Source organism: Rhinichthys klamathensis, unplaced genomic scaffold (assembly GCF_029890125.1).
Source record: "Rhinichthys klamathensis goyatoka isolate OS25496 unplaced genomic scaffold, OSU_Roscu_1.1 h1tg000786l_1, whole genome shotgun sequence".
NCBI classification, from domain to species: Eukaryota; Metazoa; Chordata; class Actinopteri; order Cypriniformes; family Leuciscidae; genus Rhinichthys; species Rhinichthys klamathensis.
In genome coordinates, this window is record NW_026607183.1 from 727,239 (window position 1) to 754,919 (window position 27,681).

The following is a 27,681-nucleotide window of genomic DNA, read 5'->3' on the forward strand; positions in this document are numbered from 1 at the left end:
TGTTTTGCTCTGTCCTCTGCGCCTCCGCGTTCGTCAATACGTCATATGTCGGGTAATTTACCGCACATTTACCGGAAGCAAGTGATTATAGTTTATAAAGTTCTAAATATGGATGTTAGAGCCGTATGAATTACTTTTATGATGGATGGATGCACTTTTTTGGGCTTTAAAAAACAAGTTAGTATTCACTCCCATTATAAAGCTTGGAAGAGCCAGGATATTTTATAATATAACTCCGATTGTGTTTGGCTGAAAGAAGAAGGTCTTACACACATAGGATGGCTTGAGGGTGAGTAAATTATAGGATAATTTACATTTTTGGGTGAACTATCCCTTTAATGCTTTTTCCCCCTATCATCACTGATTTGAGGATGTTGAAGTGGACATGAAGTTGGTGTAACTACTTTGAGAAAGCGTTGATTAATTTTGACAAGTGAATTTATTCCCTACATTTGTTCCTATAGAAAGAAAGACACAACCGGGAAGTGCCGCGCATCAGAACTGTCCATTTTTACTGGAATTGGGGATAAATAATTCTGTTCGACTGTCCCGATTGATTACTGGTCAAGAAGACTCTTCACGCTGGAGCCCGTGGGAATGGATGAGCACGGTGTTTATGTGCTTTAGGATAAAGGATTGCCTATAAAGCTGGCGAGGCCGCTCTCAGGGCCATAAATACGTCCACAGATTGTCTCGAGAGCGCATCGTAATCCTTGTTGATAGTCAGTTGCCGGGAAGGGTTGCTGCAAGCGGACCGTTCTCCTCCAATAGATGTCAATCAAACGAGTGTCAGTCAGGCTTGCAGGGATGCAACCGTTTTCACCACCCACGCAGGTCAAGTGATTTCTCTTTCAACGCTTATAAAGAGCATACACAGTTCTTATAACAATTATGAAACATTAAAAAGCCAAATGTTTTGAATGCATCTAAAATGATGTGTATTACACCGTGACTATTTCTGTCACTAGATGGCAGTAAAACTCCAATAATAATTCGTGTATCACTTATATCCAAGAGTTTTAAGGAGTTGTGTAGTCAACTCACTCATTGCATAATGGGACAATGCACCTTATGAATTCTGTGGTAAATGTTTAGTCCCAAAAACTCTCTAATCGCTTTTGGAAATGAAAATGCAAAGCGCTTCTCTGCAAACGCTTGATGCATTTGAACCATTTCGTTTATTAAAACGGGCTACTTATTAGGCTATTAAATAGTCATGCATAACACGTGTTGCCTTAAAACGTTTAATAAAAATGAATATTCTTCATTCCATGCTGTTATGATTTTCTTCATCCTCTATCATTATGATTCTGACGCTGTTTGCCTTCGGCGCTGCTTTTGTTTCTGTTTATTAAAATAGTAACTTCTATATTAGTTGATCGATTTAGTCTGACTGTTTATAGAACGATTTATTAATATCTTCAATCTCTTGCACGGTCTATTACAACAATACAAAAATCTTTCAAAATGCACATTAAATAAATGTACAATAATTAGACTAACATTTAAATAATTCCTGATTGCCTACTAGTTTTTCTTTTTCTTTACAGCAAGAGACAAAGGAATTGAAATTCTCTGACTGCACGAGCTCTTTCAGCCTTCAATTTCTCGCGAGCGCGCGCGCGCTCGGTCTAGTGTAGCGTGGGCATAAAATACAGACTTGGCTTGTGCAACAAGCACTTCAATTACTAAATACCCTTTCACTCAAAAGAAGCGATACACAACATATGAATGAATCAGATTTATTATGGTATAGCGATGGATTTTTATGACTGACGAACAGACATGCTAGATCAGCACAATGTCTTTCCCCACAGAGGAGTTTAATGAGAGTTGTTTTCACTGTTGCCCAACGATCAGCGTCTGTGGCTTGGGTCTCGTTTTACTCAGTGCCCGTTTAACGTCCGCGAGCACACCATATCCAGCCTGTTTCTAGAAAATCTGCTACTTTTCCATAACAATTGTCTTGACTATCAACAGTTTTTATTACCTTCAAAAGAAAAAGAAAAAATATGATAAATCATAATTTTGCAGTTGCTGTTGTATAGGGATGGGATGAAAAGTTGCTACTCAAGGAAATTATATGTTCGTTTGACATTGTTGGAAGTTTGTTGATGCCATTCAATTGGATCGGCTTTCCCCCGTTATTTGCCATTTTCATACATTTTCTTGTTAACTCGGATACTTTTAAAACCATTTAAGTTTGACGTGATGTTATTAACGTTGTTTTATTAAAGCCTTTTTCAATCGCCATTGATTTCACAGTAATCACACATTGTTGCTGTTGGACATGAAGCCACACCGCAGATGTGTAAAATACTGCTCGCCAAGCAAAGCCCTATATTTTCTACAGTATGCGAATTATTCAGTAACTTGCAGGGGATCCACATTTGTAAAGGAGTTTCAATAGGAAATCTTCATTGCAATCTGTTGTGGTTCGTCTTTTTGTCTTTTGGCGCCTCTATATTACTGGAACTTTTTAAACAAACACATATTTTCTGATATTTGTAAGTCTGTGATCAATTATGACATTCTGTGTTTTTTCTTTTTTTTTCACTGATGATGTCATTGATCGTCCGATGACGATTATAACTAAAAGTGTTCTAAAGCCTTAGCTGTTAAAATATTTTTCTGCCTTAAATTTTAATTTGACAATCAACTTGGATGTTTAAGCCATTTCAACTTAAACAAATTAGATTAAACTGGCGTAAAAATGAGTTGTCTTGTATGACTTCTAAAAAAAAAAAGTAAAAAATTGCTTAACATATTTTAATGAGTTAAAGCGACGTAAAAACACACGTTGTCATAACTTATTGATCATTTTTATTTATTTATTTATTTTATACAGTGCATGGTTACCGCTTTGCGCATTTCTGTTCGGAAGCATCAATTTATGCAGGCGACTACACTTAGCCTACTAACGTCTGTGGTACCTGAAGTGTTTCAAACTACAAATTAAACGTAGCCTATATATATTTTTTTTTAAAGTAGCCTATTTATAGATGGGCTCGCTTGATGTGGGCGAGACTGCACACCAAACAACCAATGCACAGTGTGCATAGCAGTAAAGTAAAAAAATAAATAATAAAATAAGCACTGAAATGTTTGCTGCAGCCCGGTCTACCCCCTCTCCCAGTGCCGTGAAGCCTGTGGTTTGGGAATGTTTCCGCTTGTTTGGAGCGGAGAGGGAGTCTACACACGGATGTGAAGAATGCGCTCGCGCTCGCTCGGGCTCCCGTTACGCGCGTCTCCTCGGAGGGGCAGTGCGCGCTGGGGCTGCTGGCTTTTCTTCCTCCTGCTGCCTGCATGCTATTTCCCCCCGTAATATTTTATGCCAAACCAACAAGCATTATGACTTCGCCGCGTTAAATAATCCCGATAAGTAATGCCAATATAATTATATTAATGAAATGACTGGGGTGAACGGGTTTTTACGGTCGTAAAAACTGGATTAATATAATTCTCTTACCCTTCTGACAGTGCTCAGCATTTTTTTTTCTGCATCATTTTTTTTTCTTTTCCTTTTTTTCGTGCCCCTCTTTGAGTAATGAAAATATATTAAAATTGCAAGTTTTAATTCGTCATATTTTTACACATTTATTTCTCTTTGGTGTTTGGTTAGTTTTAAAGTATAAAATTGTATCATTTTAAGAAGCCAGTAAGCTACTTTGATGACCACTCTATTATAATCACAAACATTGTAGGCTATAAAATAATTCACCCTATTTCACACGCTCCAATATCTCGACTGTTTTGATTTGGAGTTTGAGGGGCAGCCGACAGGATGTAGCATTGATAAATATCCCTGTTGATCACTTGATTGATTACCTCGCGCAAAGGTCACGCGGGCGCGCGGTAATTTCCTTGTGCCCGCGGCTCCCATTTCACTTTCAGTCTGGCGCGAGAGCACCCGACTTTACAAATTATGTTTTTATTTTAACCCTTCCCTTCCCTTTTTAACATCACCGACTCTCGCCAACGACCTCTGTGTGCCGTACATCAAACGACAGAAGAGGGCAAACCTTTAATTAGGTTGGAGTATTAATCACCGAAGGTAAACTGTATCCTCTCTTTTTGATGGGGTGGTGGATTTAAACCCGACGACAAGCTAATAATTTAGCCGCTTTTCCAAAAGGGCTCTGGCCTCAATTAATTTTCAATAATTACAGCCCACGGGGTCTTGACTGATCTTCACACCAGTGCGCCAGCCATCTCCGGCCGACGGGGTCAGAGTAGCACAATAAAATATGTACTGTGAAAAATAAGGACGGCGAGATCTTGCAAAGTGGGAAAAACAAAACAGGACTATTGACAGCAAGCCCATTCTTTCTCTCTGTTTGTTTGACATCGAGAGAAGTTGCATTGAGTTGTACTTGTTCTCTCACTTTCATATTTTATTTATTCCTTGTGCTACAATTGAAGACTTCTGTTTATTCAGTTTTCTTTGCAGACTTTGTTTCCAGATACAGTTACCTCACAACACGTTAGAATCCGTTTAAGAACATGAGTGCACATTTCTTTTGATTTGCAAGATCAGCCTAATTATTTCTTGGGGATTTTTGCTGAGTTTAAATTACAGACTGTGCCCAATAAATACATAATCAAATAAATATACATTTTTGTCATGATCAGTGACATTTATGATAATGGTGAGCTGTAATTTGGCAAAATATTGAATGACTGTTTTTGTTGTTTGAAGAACCTCTATTTTCTCTCATTTACTGTTGGCTATTCTGGTTTGTAAGTGCTGGTCAGCTCAGAGCTCAGAGGGGCGTGGACGGCAGCTGATGTTTGTTCTGCACCATTCATTTTTATGCAGAGTGATGTCAGATTAATTGGATCCGTTTTAGAAATACTTAGCAATCAATACCGCCAGTGAGAGGAAAGCGACCCTTTTAAAGGTTCACGGGCAAGGTCAACATGATGTCACGCGCTTCTAATTAATGGACAATTAACTTAATGACCCAAGAGTTTACAAAATTTTCACCCATCGTGAAAAACTAGTAATAAATGCCAAATAAAATTAAATAAATTAGATACTATAATGCTGATTTATTCGTTATCCAGGATCATATATCAAGATCATAAAAGGCCTATCCTATCTCGAGGGCTTGGAACCAGAGGGGCGTAAGTGGCATTTTGGGCGAAAATGAGTTCTACATATCAAATTAAAGGTCTTGATGAGCTCTATCTAGTTGTGCCAAAAAGACCTATCTGAGATCAAACTGTATTGAATAAAGCAACAAAACAATACAGACCTAACACAAAAGTGTGAGTAATGTTTGGAGCCAGAAGGGCGTAAGTCCACTTACGCCCTTCTGGCTCTGAAAAATACATGTAGGACCCACATTTTTGTTCAGAGCCAGAAGGGCGTAAGTGTAGTTGGTGCCCTAAAACTGCATTCAAAATGGCTGACACAACTGCAGACATGGAACTGTCTGAGGCAGAAACGATTTTGATGAATATTATGAAACAAACTGATGAATCCTACACTCACCTAAAGGATTATTAGGAACACCTGTTCAATTTCTCATTAATGCAATTATCTAATCAACCAATTACATGGCAGTTGCTTCAATGCATTTAGGGGTGTGGTCTTGGTCAAGACAATCTCCTGAACTCCAAACTGAATGTCAGAATGGGAAAGAAAGGTGATTTAAGCCATTTTGAGCGTGGCATGGTTGTTGGTGCCAGACGGGCCGGTCTGAGTATTTCACAATCTGCTCAGTTACTGGGATTTTCACGCACAACCATTTCTAGGGTTTACAAAGAATGGTGTGAAAAGGGAAAAACATCCAGTATGCGGCAGTCCTGTGGGCGAAAATGCCTTGTTGATGCTAGAGGTCAGAGGAGAATGGGCCGACTGATTCAAGCTGATAGAAGAGCAACTTTGACTGAAATAACCACTCGTTACAACCGAGGTATGCAGCAAAGCATTTGTGAAGCCACAACACACACAACCTTGAGGCGGATGGGCTACAACAGAAGAAGACCCCACCGGGTACCACTCATCTCCACTACAAATAGGAAAAAGAGGCTACAATTTGCAAGATCTCACCAAAATTGGACAGTTGAAGACTGGAAAAATGTTGCCTGGTCTGATGAGTCTCGATTTCTGTTGAGACATTCAGATTGTAGAGTCAGAATTTGGCGTAAACAGAATGAGAACATGGATCCATCATGCCTTGTTACCACTGTGCAGGCTGGTGGTGGTGGTGTAATGGTGTGGGGGATGTTTTCTTGGCACACTTTAGGCCCCTTAGTGCCAATTGGGCATCGTTTAAATGCCACGGCCTACCTGAGCATTGTTTCTGACCATGTCCATCCCTTTATGGCCACCATGTACCCATCCTCTGATGGCTACTTCCAGCAGGATAATGCACCATGTCACAAAGCTCGAATCATTTCAAATTGGTTTCTTGAACATGACAATGAGTTCACTGTACTAAAATGGCCCCCACAGTCACCAGATCTCCAATAGAGCATCTTTGGGATGTGGTGGAACGGGAGATTCGTGCCCTGGATGTGCATCCCACAAATCTCCATCAACTGCAAGATGCTATCCTATCAATATGGGCCAACATTTCTAAAGAATGCTTTCAGCACCATGTTGAATCAATGCCACGTAGAATTAAGGCAGTTCTGAAGGCGAAAGGGGGTCAAACACAGTATTAGGATGGTGTTCCTAATAATCCTTTAGGTGAGTGTATATTGAAGAAGTTGAAGATGAGTCAGAGTTGTTTGAATGCATTTCCTCACAAGAGTGATGACAGTAAGACATAATCATGCCTTGAGAGCCTTACCTTGTTAGCCTAGCCTAGCATGGCTAACGTTAATCCCATTGGTTTGGTCTGATCTGGCTAACTGTGCCTGTGTTCTGACAGAGAATATTCTTTTGAACTTTCTCATAATCTACTTTACCCTAGCCTTAAACTAATAGATTCAGGGCACTCATGTAGGATATTATATTAATAAATATTAATGTGTTAATCATTAAGGGACACAGCCACATGAGGTGAGGAAGAGAGATCAACTTGAGGGACACATGGAGACAGATGGAGGAAGTGAGTTCTGACTTGCATAGAAAATAAGTTAGAACATTACCTTATCTAATCCTTACCCCGAATTATTAATATCAGGGCATTCATGTAGGATATTAATAAATATTAATTATATAATTTAGGGACACAGCATGAGATGAGGGAGAGAGATGAGGGACACATGGAGACAGCAGAAGATGGGGAAAGAGAGACAGGGAGGGACACAGATCATGCAATTGATGAGGGACACATGGAGACAGAAGAAGATCGAGGGACTGAGACAGTATTGAGCCTGTTTAGGAGGGAGGGGTTGAAAGTGGCCAGGAAGAGGATGCCAACACACCACAAAAAGGAAGAAAAAGACAGAGAGATGTTGAAAATTGGAAAAGAAACCAACGTAAAAGGTTAAGAAATTCTGGCCAAGGCTACATTAATTCACATGGCATTCATGTTCCAGGAAGGAAGGTGAGGGAAAAGAACTAAAAAGCAAAAAGAACACGAGAGAACTGTCAATTGAATAGAGTATTGAAAAAAAAAGAATTGTAATGAAATCAATTGAACAACTCATGAATTGCCAATCAGAAGTGTGTTTAGCAAGTTCAGTGACTTTAATTACAGTCTGTAGTGTTCAGCAGATGCCCAGAATGGAAAGGTGAAAAAAAAATAAAAATAATAATAATAATAATGAATGAGTTAAATGAAAAATAATTACTTGTTCAAGTGTGATTCAAGTGTTAATTATTCAATCAATTCCCCTTTTGATCAATTATTTTCTGCATTGTTCAGCAGATACGCCCAATTTGTCCATAGAAGACTTGGAAATGTTTGGTGCCAAAAAGGCGTATCTGACGTTTTTGACATATTTTTTTTATTTTAAAATGTTTTAGAACATGTTCATTGTGTTAATATGCCATACATTTTTTACTTAAATACTCATTCATGTAAGTATGCCTGTGGTTGCAATTTTTGTGGTTTAAGGTTAATGATACAGGTGATTGAAGTGTGGTCAAAATTTTGTTTTGTCTCTCCTGTAAAGTTTGTCAAAAGCCACTTACGCCCCTCTGGCTCCAAGCCCTCGATCTAATGTTTTTAATTTGAGCATTGCTGGACATCGAGAAAAGAAGCGTCCCAAAGGCATCAGTGATCAATTTCCCTTACACATTAACAAAAATGGTCTGCGTTTAGAATATATATGCAGACTTAACTTATAACCTCTTCTTCCTAAAATCACTCAAAATCCATTTATCAACCCAATATTTTACACACCGGAAAATAATTGATTATCGGTTTCACTGTTTTTTTTTCTGTTTTTTTTTTCGTTTTTTTTTCACATCCCGTATGAATATAGTTGGTCGATAACCGATAGGAAATCATGGAGAGCAGAGCCAACTCCACATATTAATAATTGTCAGTGCCGCATGCAAGAAAAAAAAAACTATTCAACGGGCTGCCCTCGGTACCGACTGCCCACGCGCCTGTATGGCTGAGGGAGGGGGCGAGAAGTAAAAGTTTATCATAAATTCACAACGATGGTCAAATCTCAATTAAACAACATAAAACGTTTAATGAAAACGTTTTACAATAGTCATTTACGCGAACAGTGATTAATGCGTCTTCATTTAAAACACAAAAGACCGGGCGCCTTGGACGCTCGAGACTGCTTCATTATAATTAATGTCTCCGGTTCCTCGTGCACCCGGAGGTCGCGAATCGCTCCGTCCCGCGCCCACTGATCTCTGAAGATCTGACACGAGAGGGATCTCGCTGGCTATTGCAATCTGACAAGATCTGTAATACTTGGGTGATGAATCGTTCCAAACTTTTTGACGATGCTGGCAGCTCGGGGGTGTGCGCATGTGCGAAGGTGTCCAAACTGACAATGCTGGAGAGATAGTGCGTCTGGGATTGAGAATCACAGAGGAAAAGGGGAAAAGATTCGAGAAAAAATCCGACAAACCCACGCCGAAAGACTGGCATCATGAGGTCCAAAGGCAGGGCAAGGAAACTGACCACTGGTAGGTGCAACATCTCTTTTTTAGCCCTTTTCAAACTGCCATCTTGTCCATGTGTATGATGCATGGAAACATTTTAGCCACTAAACAGTTACAGTCAGCAGACCCCAGCGGTTTCAGTTGTTAGTAAGTTTGGAAGACAAGCTAAACGCGAACCGTCGCGCGCGCTCTCGGACATTTTAAACCTAGAATCGGAACTGGCTTATAAGTTGCGCGTGCCGCACAAACTTTTTAACTTTCGCATGCTGTAATCGCTCTCTCTTTTCGCGCCCCGGTGTTCGATAAAACAGCACCGTCCGTGCAAGCTTCTGCTGCTCCGGTCACATCAATTTCCAGCCGCGACTTTGAAAGCTTAGCCTCGCCTAGTCGACAACAGAAAGCCAGCTGCGGAGGCACGCTTTTAAATGCAAACAGGTAGCTTTCAGCTGATGTTGCAGCACGCAACCCAAAAAATGTAAATATATGCTAGATTAATAGGACTGTGGTTAAAGAAAAAGCGCTTTGAAGTATTTTGATTTGTAGAATTAATATCCTACGCCTTTTTTTCCCCCCTGTGTAATTGTTCAAACTGGTTGTGCAACAAGTGATCAAATCCCGTTATGATTTTTTTGGTCCGGTATGAAGAGCCCGGAGAAATGTTTTTGTTTGTTATGGCTCTCTAAACGGTCGACTGTAATCTTAGCTTTTGATTACGGGTTGCCTTCGGCGCTTGTTTGAGTTGACGTTCAATGCCACGCCACAACACAAGCTCAAACGCCGCAACTGAACATCAAGTAGTTAGTGGGACGTTGTTCCCCTCCTCATTGGATTTATTCGGAACGAATGTATTTCGCTCAGGTCTGTGAATAATTCGGCCCCCTCGCGCGCAGTAGGCTGCTAACTGCTGATTTGACCAATTTTTTTTTTTTTTTTTTTTTTTTTTGCTGTTTTCCAATAAACTCTCATTGTGGTCCACACCACGAAAATCCATGCAAATATTTCACATTTTATAATCTCAGAGCAGAGCTAAAAGTCTTGTTTTTGAAAGTTGAATGCACTTGATTCAATTAATTTATTTTTAAAGAATAGGTTAGATGGTGACAGCTGGTCAACAACTTTAATGTTGTCAGTATGTGTGAAGTTAACAAAGGAGGCAGTGAAAACAAAGTAAAGGATCATTTTGCTGTTGAATTATTGTTTCCTTTCCTGTCGACAGCACCGTGATGGGCTAGACACTGCGCGCGCTCCGTCTGGACAGAAACAGGGGTCGTGCGGGTCTTATCCGTTCAATAAACTACCTCTCGAGCCCTATGCCCTGCCATTGTACAGTGAGAGGGGTTTTTCTGCGCACAACAGCAACTTGTCAAACACGCTCACGTGCACACGCGCTCTCTCGTCCACACACATCTATGCCCAGACCAACGCAATTTCACTTTTGTATTTTATTTTCCTGTTGCTGCAGGTAGGGCAACTCATCACTTTCTTTAAGATTGCCACAAGTGTGCGGAATTATTATTCGAGAGAGGTTTCAAAACTACCTATATTTAAATAGGCTGTCATTGATATTGACGTCATTTAATAAATCACCATGACTATCACAACTCCACTATTATATGATTTTGCTAGAAAACGTAGGCTATTTTGTCCTCTTATCAAATTATTGATGGCTACTGAAAATCAACCAACCAGCTATACAATCTATGTAATTTTGAACATGTACATTTGCTATAGTAATTTTTTTTAAATTTGACTTTTATTATGCTGTTATACGCCAGCACAAGTTTTGGCTAAAATTCAAGTTGAGAGTAAGATATTCTCCAATATTTTTACAGACTTTCCCACCCTCTCGAAGCTCCAGCATCGTTATTTAGGCTACTATCTGAGAATATCGAGATAATTGTCAGGGGATGTATTTAAAGATTATTATTTACCCAAGATGTAAGAAGATTTCTACCTATTAAGTGAAAGGGAGAGAATGTTCTGGACCGCGCGCGTCCCGCGAGACTATGGCCTCTCTGGCCTAGCGCCAGTCCTGCACTATGTCAACATTGAATATTTAAATTCCCAGACTCCTCATAACGGGGCCCGTCTGCCGGTAAAAGCGCGTTCAGCGTTAGTCTGAGTATCTGCGGACTCGGTTTCCTTGAAGGGGGGAAAGGGGGAAAAAAAGTAATCTTCTCTCCGTGTGGCCTATGTGCGCGCGCGCTCACCGCACATCATTCTGGTTGCACGCGCTCGCACTGATGTGTGTGAGTGCTGGAAAGGTAATAAAAATCGGTCGTTTAGCTGGTGTGTGTGCACGACATGTTTTGTGAATTTGGCCAGCGGTGCCGGACATTTCACCTGCAAGGCCAACAGTCTTAAAATGTCCATAATGTTTTAACACGCCGTGCCAAGTGTCCTATATCCCTCAGCATGATGTTGCAGGTTTACTATGAATGGGGTAAAATTACACTTCACGAACAAGAATAATAACCTTGACCTGCCAGAAATCAGACTGTGCTGTCCGTTGAAACCCTACCCATGACATTCTGACGGATCTTGACACTTTAATTGCACTTTTAATTGTCTAGCACCATTCGTACACTTTAAAGTCTGACATATCTTTTATGAAAATGGTTTCATTGCTCATTGTGGATAATATACTTGTTCATGGATTAGATTAGAACTTTGTTGTCATTGTGCTGAGCTGAGGACAAGGCAATGAGATATGCTGTTAGGCGTTAGCATCTAACCAGAAGTGCAAAATTGTACTTAACTTGCAATTGAGGTAAAAGGTAATGAATGTGGTTCAGGGTAAAATATGCAAGATAATATACATATACATTCAAGCAATATGTAGCCTAAGTGTAAATACATTTATAAAATATAAAATAATTGGTTGCAATCGACATAGTAACTGTGTGGAGGAGCCTATGGCTATTATTTACAATAATAAGCTTGTTGTGAGGGGAAAGACCAGAAATATGCATACTTGCAATATAGTAACGAATGATTTGTGTTCAAGTTCATACAGGAGTAGCATTACATTAGCAACTCCATGCTCTGTGTGAACAATAAAACTGTTGATATATTTAAGATCGTGAAGATTAAAACCTTTTAGAAATATCATCAGTCGTATATTAGGTTTCTAAGACCAACCGTTCATTGTCTCAGGTGTCTGTGAAATTTCAGAATTTAAGATAAATTCAGATGCATTTTCCGTATACTAACGATCTGATTTCTCGTTTGATGATAACTGCATTTGATAAGCTGTACATGTTCAGCAAGACTTTTGATTGTCCCTTTGTCCCATTCAGCGTCTTCGACAGCTCCATCAGTTTCACGCCACGACTTTTGTTTTGACTTTGATGTGACTCACTTCACCGTGAAAGTGTCCAAACAACGGAAAATCAACTCGACGCTGAGAAGAGAGAGAGAGAGAGAGAAAAAAAAAATACCGAGCTCCAAATTTAACAATGTGACATTCCGCGTGAGTGAAGCGCGTGAGAATAAGCCCTGCGCGCGAGCATTCTCTCCGCCTGTCAGCGCGCGACCACAGTCCGCTTCTTCACAGACACGGGCGCGCGTTAGATTCCGCATTGTGCAATGGGCCGTGCTGTTGCGTCCCGCGTCCGACGCCCCCTGGCTCATTATAGAGCCTATTCAGGACGGGGTGAACGGATCGGGCTATTTAAAAAGGTGAGCGCGAACCGTATTAAACGCTCGTTCGTTGTCTGATACTGAATCTTTGGTGCTAGAAAAAAAGCCGTGTCTACCCCAAACACTTTTCAGACTCATTGGAGACGGAAGAAAGCAAGAAAAAGTGATTATATTGTCTTCACTTTTCAGACTGTGGAAATCTACAATGTTAACGTCTCAATTTTTACCTCTTGAGTAAATATTTACTTTACATCTCTCTCTCTCTCTCTCTCTCTCTCTCTCTCTCTCTCTCTCTCTCTCTCTCTCTCTCTCTCTCTCTCTCTCTCTCTCTCTCTCACACACACTCACCCCTGGCATGATATAGCCTACAACGTTTTTAGTTGAGTTCCTGGGATTGTGATGCTTTCCCTTGGAGAATTCCTGTGCCTCGAACTTGCATGCATGTCCACTCTGAAAAGATCAGAGAGTTTAAAACTGAAGACTTTTGTTTTTAGAGACAAAGTCAAAGTGACCGATGAGTTAATCTGGAGTAAAACGGTGAGCCGTGATGGGGTCAGTGTGAAACAAGGCTAGCGTTCCCAGGCATTGAGTGTGTGCATCTGCGTAAGACGGAGAGAGTTGCAGGCCACTGTGGGTCTTGATCATGATTGATCACATGTTTTCAAAGGATTGATTGATTAGCCAGAAGCTACTGGGCTTAGCCGAGAGGTCTGCTTATGTCCTGGGAAATTGTCCTCTTGTCTGTTTGTGTGAGATTTCATCTGAGAGAAAACAGGAGGAGGTGAGATGGAGAAGGAGATAATTATATGATGTATATATGATGATTCTTTGAATCGTGCGTCAGAGTGTCCCATAGACGCCAACGTAAGAAGTGATTTCCTTGTATATGTTAGGAAAGGAAGGACTGGATGTAGGTGACAATAACACAGTTACCCTCATCCATCAACACCCTTATAATACCACTACTTTCTCTCCTTCTCTTTCTTTCTTTCTTTCTTCTGCGCTCTCTCCCTCCCTAATGACTCAACGAGTGTCTGCGTCTGCCGAGAGTGAATTGAAATGGCCGGGTCAGCAGTTTATTTATCTTGTGCTCTGATTGGTCAGGGGTCAGGTCACATGGATGTTTATTTGGAGATTTGATTGGTGTGACTGATGGCTATGTCGTTTGTGTCCCACAGGGAATTATGGGGGTTGTTGTTCAGTACGTCCAGTCACTTTTTATCCCCGAGCGACAGGTCCTGAATCAGTCTACCAAAGCTCAGCCTTGACTGAAGTCAGCATGAACCGCATCAGGCCAGTCGAGTAATAAGTCACTGTCAAGCCAACACCCCCGAAACCATCAGATGTCACTGTTTGACTGGTCTTGACTCATCTTTACTTGTAGAGGCTGGATCTTTCAAGTCTATTTGCTCTGTTCACCATTATATATAAGGGTTTCACTTACAACTCTAAAAGTCTTCATAATATCTGAAAACTAAATATTTATATATATTTTTACATGTAGCCCAAGTTAAAAGAGCCAATATTAAGATTTCAATGCAAGTTTATTATTAGCCATTTTTTTGTATGTAAAATGACTTCCCTCAAAGTATTTTAAAACTAGATTAGAAACATAAGTCCGCCAACATCCAAGTCTCTGCCTTATGTCACATGCACATGAATGCCGCCACAATGTCATAATTACTGGCGAGGAAACTAAAGATTATCTTTGCTGCCCTTTGTTCTGAGTTTGGGGGTGTTTAATTAGAGAATTGTGGCGGAAGCAAATGAAGGAATTGGTCATTAATTAAGGTTTAGTTGTGATTAACTGCTGTTCCTCAAAAAAAGCAGCAATTAAGAGTTAAAACATGCAAGTTTCGTGGAGAGAGGGATGTTTGAGAAAACTACATCTCCCATCATTCTCTGAGGCTTCAGGAGAATGCATAGAGAATACATGCATCGTTTACTCTTCACTTTGCATTTAGGTTTTTTTTAGGTTTCACGCTGTACATTTATAAACTGGATTGACATTCTTATTTGCAGTGGCGATATCATTGATTAGATAAACACCACACGCAACCTTTTTACAAAGCGTCTCGTCTCGCACTTGTTCATCAATCGAGCTTGCATATTGTTCACTGTACCATCCAGATTGTCTTAAATAGACTTCCAATTAACTCATTCTGATTTGTCATCATTTTGATTTCCCTCAAGTTCTTTGAACAGCACTTGTCTCATTAAACATTCATGAGCATTGTAAGGTCAGTTTATGATTGGTTGCTTGGTACTAAAGGACTGGCCACTGCATGGTTTCATACTGTATACTGTTTGGAACAGCAGTGCTGAACCTGCAGAGCAGGTTTTCATAACCCAGGGTCAAAAGTTCAAGTGTTTGAATTCTAAATTACACATGTGAATCATTGCTTTAACTAGGGTAAAAGCAGAGTTTAAAAAGACAAGAGAACCTGGGTTCAAAGCAATGTGAAAAGAGAAAATTTGATGTCCGTAGCACAATAGCCCTTCTCATTTGAGCTGAAGGCCTCCTACAGCACCAGCGGAAGGTCAATGTAGCGTTTACATCCTTAAAGCTCTATAGATTAAGTGGAGATCAGTCTGAACCAGCATGAACAAGTTCCTATAGTGTGGTTTTCTGCAGGAAGAAGCAGGTCGGTCATTAGCAGATTCAGTCTATGGTGCCAGGCGGTCTTCATGGGTGTGTCCTCTATTAGTTAAATGTTTGCACAGAATTAATATTGTGTAGGTGTGTGAAAGAGAGTCCGAATGGGTCTGACGCGCAGCCTGGGTGCCGTACGGACATTGTGAGAATTGTGTGTGTGTGTGTTTGTGTGTGCGGGTTTGGGAGGCCTGGGAACCGTACAGTTGTGTTTACCACAGGGAAACCAGTACCAGCACAGAACAATGAGTAAAGCTCTCCCTGCCCTCAGTCCAAAGGTCAAACTGTCTCTGATAAAGATATGAACACACACACACACATACTCATACACGAACACACACACAAAGGCTCACCAGTGCACTGCCGACAGTCTGCCAAGGGTGTGTGCCAAGGTTGAGGTCATTATCTACAGACGGTCCCAATAGAAACGAAGCATATTTTTGTACTGTGAATGTGTATGTGTGTGTAAATCACACTTTATTAATGGGCATGTGTATTGTTGACTTCATTTGTCTGCTTGTTGGTTGGACGGGCACCTCCCTTGTGCCATTGTCTGTGTGCGTTTAGATGGAATCAGTATTCCTAAGAGTTACCTGCATTGTGTTTTTTATGTCTGTGTGTATTTCAGGTTGCATTGTACAGTATTTGCTGAGGTGCAAACGAGAGTTTTTATTTTTTAACGGATCTCCTTGGGTTCACACAGTTGTTTTTTGTGTTTTCTTGGTTTGCTGTTGTTCCACACATGTTTTATAGGGAGTAGACAACATTAAGATAGCACCTTTTGGCAATGTACGTTAGCTAATGATGTCGACCAACAGTCTTGTAGCAGGTACTAACCGCATTTGCATTTCCTGAAGGAAGTACCAGTTCTTGCAAGGCAGGAAAAGACTAGTTAGTTTTAGGTAAGGTCAGGGTTAAGGCTTTGCTTTTGTGTAAATGAAATGTCATGACATTGACGCTCATCTTTTTCTGTGCATGAGAATCAATAGGCTACATGAATGAAATGTCTACAGAAAACAGAAATAGAACAACAGCTGAATTCAGAATAGAATGCTAACATACCATTTCTACCATAAAGTTTGAATTGAGTAGGATCTTTGTGTGGTTGTACGGATCGGTCAGATAATATTCTGATGGTTTAATGGGTTGGTTCACCCCAAAATGAAAATTAATTCATTAAAGGTGCCATATGTAAAAATTGAGGTAAAAATATCCAACAAATGAGCTACACGTATCAAAAGAATGAGAAGAAATAAATGCAATGATGTCATTAAAAAAATGACAAGTTATAGTGCTGCCGAGATATAAACCTGAATTAGCATGCTAAATTACTAGCCCCGGCCCGGCCGGTGTCATAATACCAGTTTCGGCCATGGGAGGCGGTATGCGGGCAACATACATAACCACCAGCCAAACTCCAATACACGAATAACTCGCACGGCTTGTGGGCGTACTTGAACCTGTCAATACCGTCTATATGAGACCGGCCTTTATAATTTAGTGTTGAGATGTTTTCATTGAGTCTCTAATCTCTAAAAATCTCCAAATGAACTGCGGTCTTACGATCGTGTCAATTGATTTGATTAATATGCGCGAGGGAGAGCAGGAGGACAGCGCTCGTGTTGTTTGAAGACGTGAGAGTGCGCGCGCGCGGCCGGGGCGCTCTCTCTCTCTCTCTCTCTCTCTCTCTCTGTCTCTCTCTCTCTCTGCTCGTTATGCGCCCTGTCAAGCGCAGCAGTCATTCTATTCTACATCACTCACCGATCAAAATAGGCTTTGGTGGGACAAAGCGGACGATTTGACGGTTTTAGAAGATTAACAACCCGAAACTAAAAAACAGACTAGAGTAGGCCAACTTTCTGGAGGTATACTGCCCCCATCTGGTATGGAATATGTGGATTTTGAATTGATTTTTTTACACAAGGCACCTTTAAAGGGGTCATATAATGCCATTTTTGTACAAGCTAATATGATTCTTTAGGGTCTAAATTAAAAGTTTGTAATATACTTTAATTAAAAATTCTCATTAGTATTGTAAGAAAACACTTATTTTACCTGGTCAAAAACAGCTCTGTTTTCAGCACGCCGTTTCAGTGCATATGACTTTAAATGATAATGAGCTTTGCTCACTCCGCCTCTCTGTGCTGTGCGTACACCGTTTGTAACACAATAACCATAACGCGTTGTTCATTATAAACGTGGGATTATGAATTATATTGAGAACGTTGTACATAGAAAACATGCCGTAATGTACCCTGAGTGTAAACCGACTCATTCATCGTGAAGCATGCAAGCGATTTGCAAAGATTAATATAAATATTAATATAAAGATTAATAAAACGTTACACTCACTTTAGTTCTTCTGAAGGTTCAGCAGGAAGACGAATAGGTTCCGATCCTTTATTCAGGTGCAGCTTCTCAGCAAAACCAGCTTTACACTGATCCTCGTTTATAAAGCAGTCTGCTGAGAAATGATTCGGCAAACATGAGAGCATTGACGTTGCTCCTGGGGAATATTCCCTTCGAAAACAAACTCAGCCACTGCGTCTTCAGCGGTTCGGATTTAGGAACATTAAAATGACTGCTGTGTTCGTTATTGCACTCAAGAACAGAACACCACAATCGCTTAGACGCCATTCTGCTCATAGACAGTGCTCCAGCATATCAACAATGACTATGACTATGGACTATGATTGACAGCTCGCTCACGAGCGAGGGCGGGTCTGTGTTGAATCACTGCTGTCAATCAACAATCGCGGGAGGGGCGTCCGTTTTATTGACGTCACAAAAACGAACGGCTCAATTTGAGGCAGGGGAAAACATATAAGGAGATTAAAACAAAAACACTGGATGGATTTTTATCATTATATGATGGTTGCGTACAGGCACTGCCAACACACATTTCAGTACAATCAACTTGTAAAAGTGCATGTACCATTATATGACCCCTTTAATGACTCACCCTCATGTCGTTTCAAACCCGTAAGACCTTCTTTCATCTTCGGAACACAAATTAAGATATTTTTGATGAAATCCGGTGGCTCAGGAGGGGCTCCGTTGATAGCTATTTAATTAACACTTTGAAGGCCCAAAAAGGTAGGAAATACATGGTTAAAATAGCCATGTGACTTCAGTGGTTCAACCTTAATTTTATGAAGCGACGAGAATACTTTTTGTGCGCCAAAAAATATTGACTTTAGTCATTTCTTCTCTTCTGTATCTCCTACACGCGTGGTGCTCTCGTGAACGCGCGTCGGAGACTGATACAGAAGAAAAGAAATGACTGAATAAAGTCGATATTTGATAATGTTACAAAAGATTTCATTTTCAAATAACTGTTCTTTTGAACTTTCTATTTTTCAAAGAATCCTGAAAAAATTGAATCACGGTTTCCACAAAAATATTTTAAATAAGAAATGTTTCTTGAGCATCAAATCAGCATATTTGGATGATTTATAAAGGCTCATGCGACACTGAAAAGTAGTTGACTAGTCAACCATCTTAACCCATTCCTAATACGAATGTATGTACTGTATGTGTGTGTTAGTAATTATTGGCAAGGGTCTCCTCTCTGTTTGCCCGTCTGGATTCCAGCCATCAACAGGAATTAGTCAACAATTGCTTTGTGAGTGGCCTGATAACAGCCTGTTACACACTCTTTTTCAGAAAGTCCCCATCTTTATGTTCCAGCATGGTGTGATATCCAGAGGGTGTGGGTCTCTCTCTCTCTCTCTCTCTCTCTCTCTCTCTCTCTCTCTCTCTCTCTCTCTCTCTCTCTCTCTCTCTCTCTCTCTCTCTCTCTCTCTCTCTCTCTCTCTCTCTCTCTCTCTCTCTCTCTCTCTCTCTCTCTCTCTCTCTCGGTTGTGATGAACTCAAGTGAGAAGTTTAAGCACATATTGTTCGAGAAGGTCAAGGAACAGGAAAGACAAGAGGACATTTCAACACACCTTTTCATCTCTGTCAATTACACACACACACACACACTAAAGCCTTATTTGTACATGCCTATTATTCAATTGGAGGTCTGGTAAAGTTTTCACAAATTGATTCAATTCACAATTTATTTGATTAATTTTCTCATAAACCGCTGTTACACCTACAGAGCAAATGACTGTTTTTTTTTTCTTTACTAACTCAATCCCAATCCATTAAATAACAGACATCCTCTATTAATGGTAACTCAAACTTTGTTTGGAAGACTAATCCCATTTGAAAAGTGCTTAACTCTTTGTTTCTATAAGCCTAATTTGCTCTCTCTTCATACATGACCTTTCAGTTTGCTTTTAAGACATGAGAGCAAATATGACCTGTAGATAAACTAATTGAATAAATGAACAAATGACTTGAACCTTTTTGAGCACAGATGAAATATTTGCTCTATAAGCCAGTTTATTGTAAACCGTAATACAAATAGGCAGAAAGGTTTCCTCCATTGCTGTGCATTTTAACAATGGTGAGGAAGTGCTCCCATCAGCCTGTGATGATTTATCAATCCACTAACTTCAATGGACATTTTGATTGTTAGTCACCATAAAATCAAAATGGACTATTCTTATTTTTTTAAATGGAATTTTGAGGTATTATAAATAATTTATCTGTGCACGTCTTTTTATTATTATTCATGTGCCCTCGTAATCTTTAATCAAAATAACTTCCCCTTCCTCTTGCAACGACATCTATTCTTTTTTTATTATGATGCGGCGTGAGGGTGGGAAACCTGTCACTCGCATGGGATCGACCAATAGCGAACCACAACCATCCCGTGATCTAATCAATAGAGTGTGGCAGGGATGACATCAGAACACAGAAGACTTATTCACCGCTGGGTCCTTCGACATTTTCCTGTGGGGTTTTATTATGAGGTTTTTCAATTTATGTGTATAATAAAGCAATAGGTAAACATAACTTGACGATACTTTGCCGTTTTGTTGTACAACGTAAACTGCAAGCACTCACACCCCAAACCGTCTTCTCTAGTTACTTATTAGAAACATACGTTTTCAAATCTAAACATAACTGCTTCAAAATTCGCATTCTTGAGACAAAACATCAGAGTATCGTCAAGTTATGTTTACCACAGGCTTTATTTTACTCCTAAATTGAAAAACCTCATAAAACCCCACAGGAAAACCTTGAAGGAGCCACTGCCGAACTGGTCTTCCGGGTTCTGACATCATACCTGCACCACTCTATTCCCAATGGACAAAAACAAGTAGTTATTTTTTTTCTGGTTCGAGAAGTCGTTTCACTCGGATAAACGTCACAGTAGGAAAGAAAAGATCGTAACTTTTATTTCATGCTACTTTAAAATGTCAAGTAGTTTACAGGTAAGCACTCGTGACACTTTGAGCTAGAAAAACAATTGTGTCTTGATTCTTTCATCACCATCAACCTCCCTCGCTGGTCTGATCTGGCCTGAACCTGTTTTAATACGCGGTGATCTTTGACCTCTCAGTGTTTGTGTTGTGTGAACATTGTGTGCAGAGTCTGAATGTGATCCTCTCCAACTGTATACCAGGTCATAATGAGACTGAGTGTGTGTGTGTGTTTGAGTGAGCGAGTAAAGGAAGGTAACTCTGATTAGCGAGAGTCGTGTTACCTATGAAGGGGAATTCGGACGTGCAGTGAAGCCGGTCCATCGCAATCGGATCTTTTCCATTTCGACCCGGAGATGAGACGCGTACAGCCTCACATAGACTGAGGAAGAGGCCGAACAATAGAGACAGTAGAGATTCCCTTCCTCTCCCAGCGGCATTCCACAGATTCCCAGTGGCCGGAATCTGGTCCCAGCCCAGGAATCTGGCCCTCGCTCCGCGCTTTGATGAGCCCTGTTCCCGACGCTTCCTGAGATTGTGACTCATCTACAAACAAACTGAAAACAACCTGAGGGAGAGATGGAGAAGGACAGAAGGAGAGGGCGAGAGAGAAGAAGTGATGGAAAAAGAGAGAGACTGGACTACAGGATGTCCTGTTTTGATTAGCGTTAGCATCTCCGCTCCCCCTGAAGAAATATTATTCTAACAGTTTCAGGAGCACGGTCTTCACGCTGCTCGTCTTCCACACACACACACACACACACACACACACACACACACACACACACACACACACACACACACACACACACACACACACACACACACACAAACACACCCCTTCAAAGTGGCCAGATATTCCTTCTGTTAATTTGTGAATTGCATGTAACTGGATAGGAGCTGTGTGGTTAGCATAGAGGAACATGCTAATGTTGTGATTACCATTGCAGAACACAAGGACCCTACTGAAAAGATCAGTTTATGCGTGCATGAATTTTCAGGCTGGTTTACGCTGGTTAGTGGTGGTTTGGAGCTGGTCTAGCTGCATGATCTTACTAATGAAGCTGTTCTTTCATGGATATTTTTGCCTGTTAAACTAGTTAAGCCTGTTGGTATCTATCTATCTATCTATCTATCTATCTATCTATCTATCTATCTATCTATCTATCTATCTATCTATCTATCTATCTATCTATCTATCTATCTATCTATCTATCTATCTATCTATCTATCTATCTATCTATCTATCTATCTATCTATCTATCTATCTATCTATCTATGGCGTAATTTAAAACTTTAAGTTTGTATTTAAAAACAAATAATTTAATAAAATGATTTTTTAAATTTTTCATACTGTAACATTATTTTGATGCTGTGAGGGGGAAAACGGATCATACCAGCTTATCCAATTGTAACTAATTTAATTTAATTGAACATTTTTTATTTATACATATTAAAATGTTAAAATGCATTAATATATTATTATTAAATATATTAAGTGTTAAATTACAGTTAATATAGATGGTTGTTGAAGTATTGTTCATTGTTTGTTCATGATACTAAATGAATTAACTATTAACAAATTGAACATAGCCTATCGTAAAATGTAACCACTTGAACAAAATTACTTTGGACAAAACCAGGTAGGCCAGCTGGTAAACAATCTAGAACTGTTTGGATCAGCTTAGACTAGCTAAAAACTATGTCAAACCAGCTACAACCTTACGATGGTTTTAGCTGTTTTTTTTCCAGAAAGATGACCAGCCATGCAGCTGGGAGATGGAGACACTGTGTGTGTGTGTGTGTGTGTGTGTGTTTGACACTGTTTTACTGTAGTTCACTGCTCCCTATAGCCTAGGCCCCATGGAGCAGATGTTTGACTCCTTAGGGCCTCAACCTAGTTTCTCTCTGTCAGGCAGACATCAAGTCAGTGGACCCTAGTGTTTGCTGGGTCACTGGCAGAGCTGTGTAAATCTCTGTGTGTGTGTGTGTGTGAGAGAGAGCGCATGTGCGTCTTTGGAACTTTGTGTTTAGCGGGTCATCAGAGAAGCTAATGAATTTTATCTCGGTGTCTATCTCTCACACAAGCACACTTCTCTAGAGATTCACACTCCTGTCAGATCTCCCCGGCTCTGCTGGTGCCTTGCCTGGGTTGCAGTTTAAATTTAGCTCCCTGTCTGGGCCTGGCCTCCTGGGAGAGACGGATGAGGGGAGTGAAGACTGAGGAGGAGGAGTGCAGATCCGAGCAAACGGCTGAGAGTTTGGGAAAATGAGGGAGACGTCTCATGTCATTCGTCAGTGAAAAGAGATACTGCGCTGACATATAGTGAAGTGTCAGCCAAGCACAACACCACACACACACACACACACACACAGAGAGAGAGACACAGAGTTTGGGGTTGTAGCCAGAAGACAAGCTGGCAGACTCACTAGTTTAGGCTGATGGAATATATTTTAAATATATTATTGTATTAATATATTGTTGTCATACAGATGAAGACATAAATACACCAACAGTTTCTCATTTCAAGAATATGAAGTTGGGGTGTTCTGAATGATCAGTTGGATGATAATAGAGATTTTTATTACTATTTGAAATGGTTGAAATTCCATTTTATACTGTACGTTACAATGTTGTGATGCCCAAATTAACTTTTATAGCATGTAAAATTCTTTATTTTGACACAGTAGTAAAGAATTGTAAGTATTATTTTAGAATTATTCAAATAGGCCTATTAGGCTAGAAATTAATAATATTTTGAATTAGCATTTATCTATAATATTTCCATTTTGTATTTTAATTTGAGTTGTTTTTAGCAATTTAGTTACATGCTTTTGTAATTTTTTCAGTTGTTTTCTTTATATTTTCATTTAGCGTTCGTTTTAGTTTTAGTCATTTTACTTTAACTTATTTTATTTCAGTTAGTTGCCAAAGCAACATTTCTAAATTTCATTTACAATTTTTAAGTTAAAGTTTTATTTTTTTATATTAAAAATAATCTATCTTTATCTATTTATATTTTATTTCAGCTCTATTTCAAAAGCGAGTTTTAATCGTTTTAGTTAACAGTAACAGCAGTGCTTGGGACATGGCGCACTGCTTTTATGATATTTTAACTATGCCTTTTCTCATTCGTACATAGCAAAGACTCACTGATGTTCTCCTCTGGTTTGGGGCCAGCAATATTCTAGATTTCTGTGGCTTCACACACACACACACACACACACACACACTTTCGTCACACCTGTCTGGTCCCATACAGCAGCTGCAGGTGTGTGCATGTCTTTCTGTATGTGTGGGTACCATGGTTTGCCCATCAATCGCTGACAGCTGACAGTTTAATCTGAGCATTCAGTAGGTCATTACTGAGCATCGAGAGCAGCCAATCGCATCAGCGATCAATGACAAAGAGAGAGAGAGAGAGACCAGAGAGGGCAGCACGGGAAAGGATCAGCTCGCTCAGTGTGAGTGAGAGCGAGGTTTGTAGTTATGGATGTGAAGGTCAGTTTTGGGCAGTTGACAAACAGGCTGTCAGGTGCGCAAAGATAGGAGGTGAGCACACAAACTTTCCTGAGCCAGTAGAACAAGGCACACACACACACGCGCTCGTAAAATCTATCACTCAGATTTGATTGAGAACACTCTGGGAGAATTTAGTGTGGACGTCTGCATATAAATTCCCTATACAAGACCCTAATTGTGTCTTTGTGCATGTATTTGCGATTTTACATATATGTGTAATACATGGCATACATCAAAGTGTACTTCCTGGAAACCAGGTCACTATGGCACCCATCGGTTCATCCCCCTTTAGAAGGTCCTGGCTGCTTTGGAAACGACCCGTGGTAGTTAGGACCTTCCCATGTTTACATGACTCCCTAAAGACAGACAGAACCCCGTTAACTGAAGACATTCCTCACACTTTATGAGCGATATCATGTTTCATATGCCAATGAATGTCACTCTGCCAGCGTTCTCTCAACATTAGCTGAATATAACCAGGCCTGTTGATGGGCCTGACAACAGTTTTGGCCGCTGGTTTGCTCAAGCATTCCATCCTGTGTCACAGAGAGGGGAAAGAGAAAGACCAGCACAGACCATGAGAGCATAGGGTAAAAGAAGAAATGTAAAAAAAAAAACAAAAAAATTTTTTTTTTAAAGAAATTAATAATTTTATTCAACAAGGATGCAATAAATTGAACAAAATTGACTAAAGATTTTTACATTGTTGCAAGAGATGTCTATTTTAAATAAATAAATAAATATAAAATCAATATTGATGATAATAAACCGCAAATCAGCATATTAGAGTGATTTCTGAAGGGTCATGTGACACTGAAGACTGGAGTAATGATGCTGAGAGAATTAGCTTTACGATCACAGGAGTAAAGTACATTTTAAAGTAATTTCAAATAGAAAATTGTTATTTTAAGTTGTAATAATATTTCACAATATTACTGTTTTTATTGTATTTTTGAACAAATAAATGCAGACTTGCTGAGCATAACAGACTTGTTTAAAGAACATTAACAAATATTGTTGACTAAACTTTATAATATAATATAATATTATTTAAAATAATATAAACTACGGGGCTGTTGAATGCTTAAATCTGATTGGTTGACGAACGTTCTAAGGTGTGCAATTATTTTCAGGGAAACGCACGGCTAAAGTAGTTCCAGGCCGGTCTTGACCGCATTACAGTTCCATATCACTTCGCCAAATGATTTCAGTTATTTTAAAAGTCTTTACCGACTACAAGTTACAACTAGCCTGGTTAAAACCAGACCATTCTCAGTTGTAACTGAGTTATGGTCTGGCAAAGCGTCATAGACAAATCATTTCCAGAGGGGCGTCACCAACGGACGTCGCGGATAGACCTAAAACCAATCAGAGCGATGAAGGAGATGACGAATGCAGAGCGGCGGAGAAACATCTCCAAATGTTGTTCTTTGCTCGGTTTTTAACAAAAAGGAAACGTTCAAATCCCTTAAAACAGACGCGATAGCTGATTCGAACGAGTGATGTTCGACGGCGGCATCCATCTTTGTAATGTAGGCTACAAAATCTGCTTCAAAATCCCAGCGCTGTCGTCATCGTGTAAAGCCCGCCCCAACGTTTCTGATTGGTGCCGCGATTTCGGCGGATTGGAAATGGGCTTGAATGAGCTCTTTGCCAGACTAACTTTCAGAGCAAATCTAAATTTGACGGAAGTTGTCTGGGTTTTCCAAGGCTAAGTTACAACAGCAAAAGAATCAAAACCCACAACGACACTGACCAAGCAAATTAATTTAGTAGACAATAGGAAACGACAAATTATTTTCATGTTTTAGTGCCACAAAAATACTTTAATTTTATTTTGTACGGACAGCACATACTGTCTTTCTCACAATGTCTCTCACACACTCAAACGCACACACATACAGTACAGACACACACTCGCACAGAAACGTGTTGTCCGCGCTGCTATGGCGATTTTATCAGTAAAATACTTTAATAACTTAAAAGCTTCATGACAATTCTCACTAGCAATGTAATTACGTCGCTGATCTTGGAGCAGATAAACTTACAGCTTTGCTATTAATGATGAGGTAATTCACACGCGCTTAATCTCTCTCTCTCTCTCTCTCTCTCTCTCTCTCTCTCTCTCTCTCTCTCTCTCTCTCTCTCTCTCATAACTCATTAATAACTGCATTAGTCTGGTATCACTGGCTAAAGCCTCTGTTAGCTCTAAAATTGTTTTGTTAGCAACGGAGGCTTGGGATGAGATGCATAAGAAATTAGTCCTACACACAAAAGCTTTTCAAGGACAAAAACCTGACATATGTCTTGAAATACAACATTTGAATAATGTTTTGAGGTGTGGTATAAAGTTATATAATATAATACAATATAACTTTAAACAGTAATATATAGACTGTTAGAGCCTATAAGATGACTGCACTGTCCTTGATAAAGACAAAAATCCCTGTGACTCCAGTGCCGCCTTGTCACTGACCTTTGACCTCTTCGGTTTGATGAACTGACCATGAACACCAGGGTTCCCACTGGCTCAGTCTCTATTTCTTTCAAACCCTCCCCATGTTTTTATCTCTTCATCTTGCACTCCCTCGTCTCTGCTGGTCCCACATACATAAATCTGTTCTTTAACCATAACTCACTCTCATTTTTAGGAACAATGATGACTGATGAACTCCAAGAATTAAATAAACATTCCTCACCAAAAGTTTTAGTTTGAAAACAAAACAACTTTTTTTTTTAAGTGCAGCCTTTTGAGGTGCGAAACTTGATTCCGAATATTATTGTTACGGTCAACCAGTTGCACGAAACTGAGCATTATCAAACTTGTCAGACAAAAGAAAGAGAAAAAGACGATATCGAATGATATTTCACTCACGTCTCGCTATTTTATTTGATGTCGCCGTTTAATCGGATCGCTCTGGAGCAGAATTCCGCCCAGACCGAAGCGCTAATCCAGCAAATGGGAGTGTTTGGATCGGAGTGGCGCTATGGAGAAATGTAATTTCTCTTCTCCCTGATTTGATCAGGAGCGAGGGAGCGGGCGGACGAGTGTAAATGTTTAAAGAGGGAGTGGGCGAGGAAGGGGAAGGAGGGGAAATTCTATTACAGGTATTCCCCGCGCTCACGGCAACGCACGCAAAGCATTGTGGATGTTAATGCAATTCTCATTTCAGCAGCTGCGCTGATTGGCCGGCGTGCAGGCGAGGTGAGAAGTGATCCAGCTGATGTGTGTGTGTTTGTGTGTGTGTGTGTCATGCGTACGAGTGTACATCCTGTTTGATTGTAGAGTCAGAATGTCAAATCCATGACATGACATGATTATAGCTCCTGTCAATAGTGCGTGTATGTTTGCGTGTTTCGTTGTTGTAATAGTTTGATTAATGTATGTGTACGTCTTAAGCTACACAGAACTCTGGGATGTATTGATTTGTCTGGACTCAGCAGCACATTCATTGATGTGTCTGTCTCTGTGTGTGGGTGGAGGTCAGCTGTGGGTGAGAAAAAGGATTAATATATT

The 27,681-nt window shown here is 40.0% G+C and overlaps 1 protein-coding gene across 13 annotated transcripts in view; it reads left to right on the forward strand.

The window, feature by feature from the left end:
- Positions 1-8,586: 8,586 nt before the first annotated feature.
- Positions 8,587-27,681, forward strand: part of mecom (MDS1 and EVI1 complex locus) — a 169,921-nt gene continuing 150,826 nt past the window's right edge. For 7 of the 13 annotated variants that reach the window (XM_056243343.1, XM_056243346.1, XM_056243353.1 and 4 more), the window contains exon 1: positions 8,588-9,055. In XM_056243343.1, coding sequence (XP_056099318.1) covers positions 9,019-9,055 — 37 coding nt within the window. In that variant the 5' untranslated portion in view covers positions 8,588-9,018. Of the gene's footprint in view, positions 9,056-27,681 lie in introns of all 13 variants that reach the window. The other 6 variants (XM_056243349.1, XM_056243344.1, XM_056243352.1 and 3 more) reach the window with 2 other exon arrangements.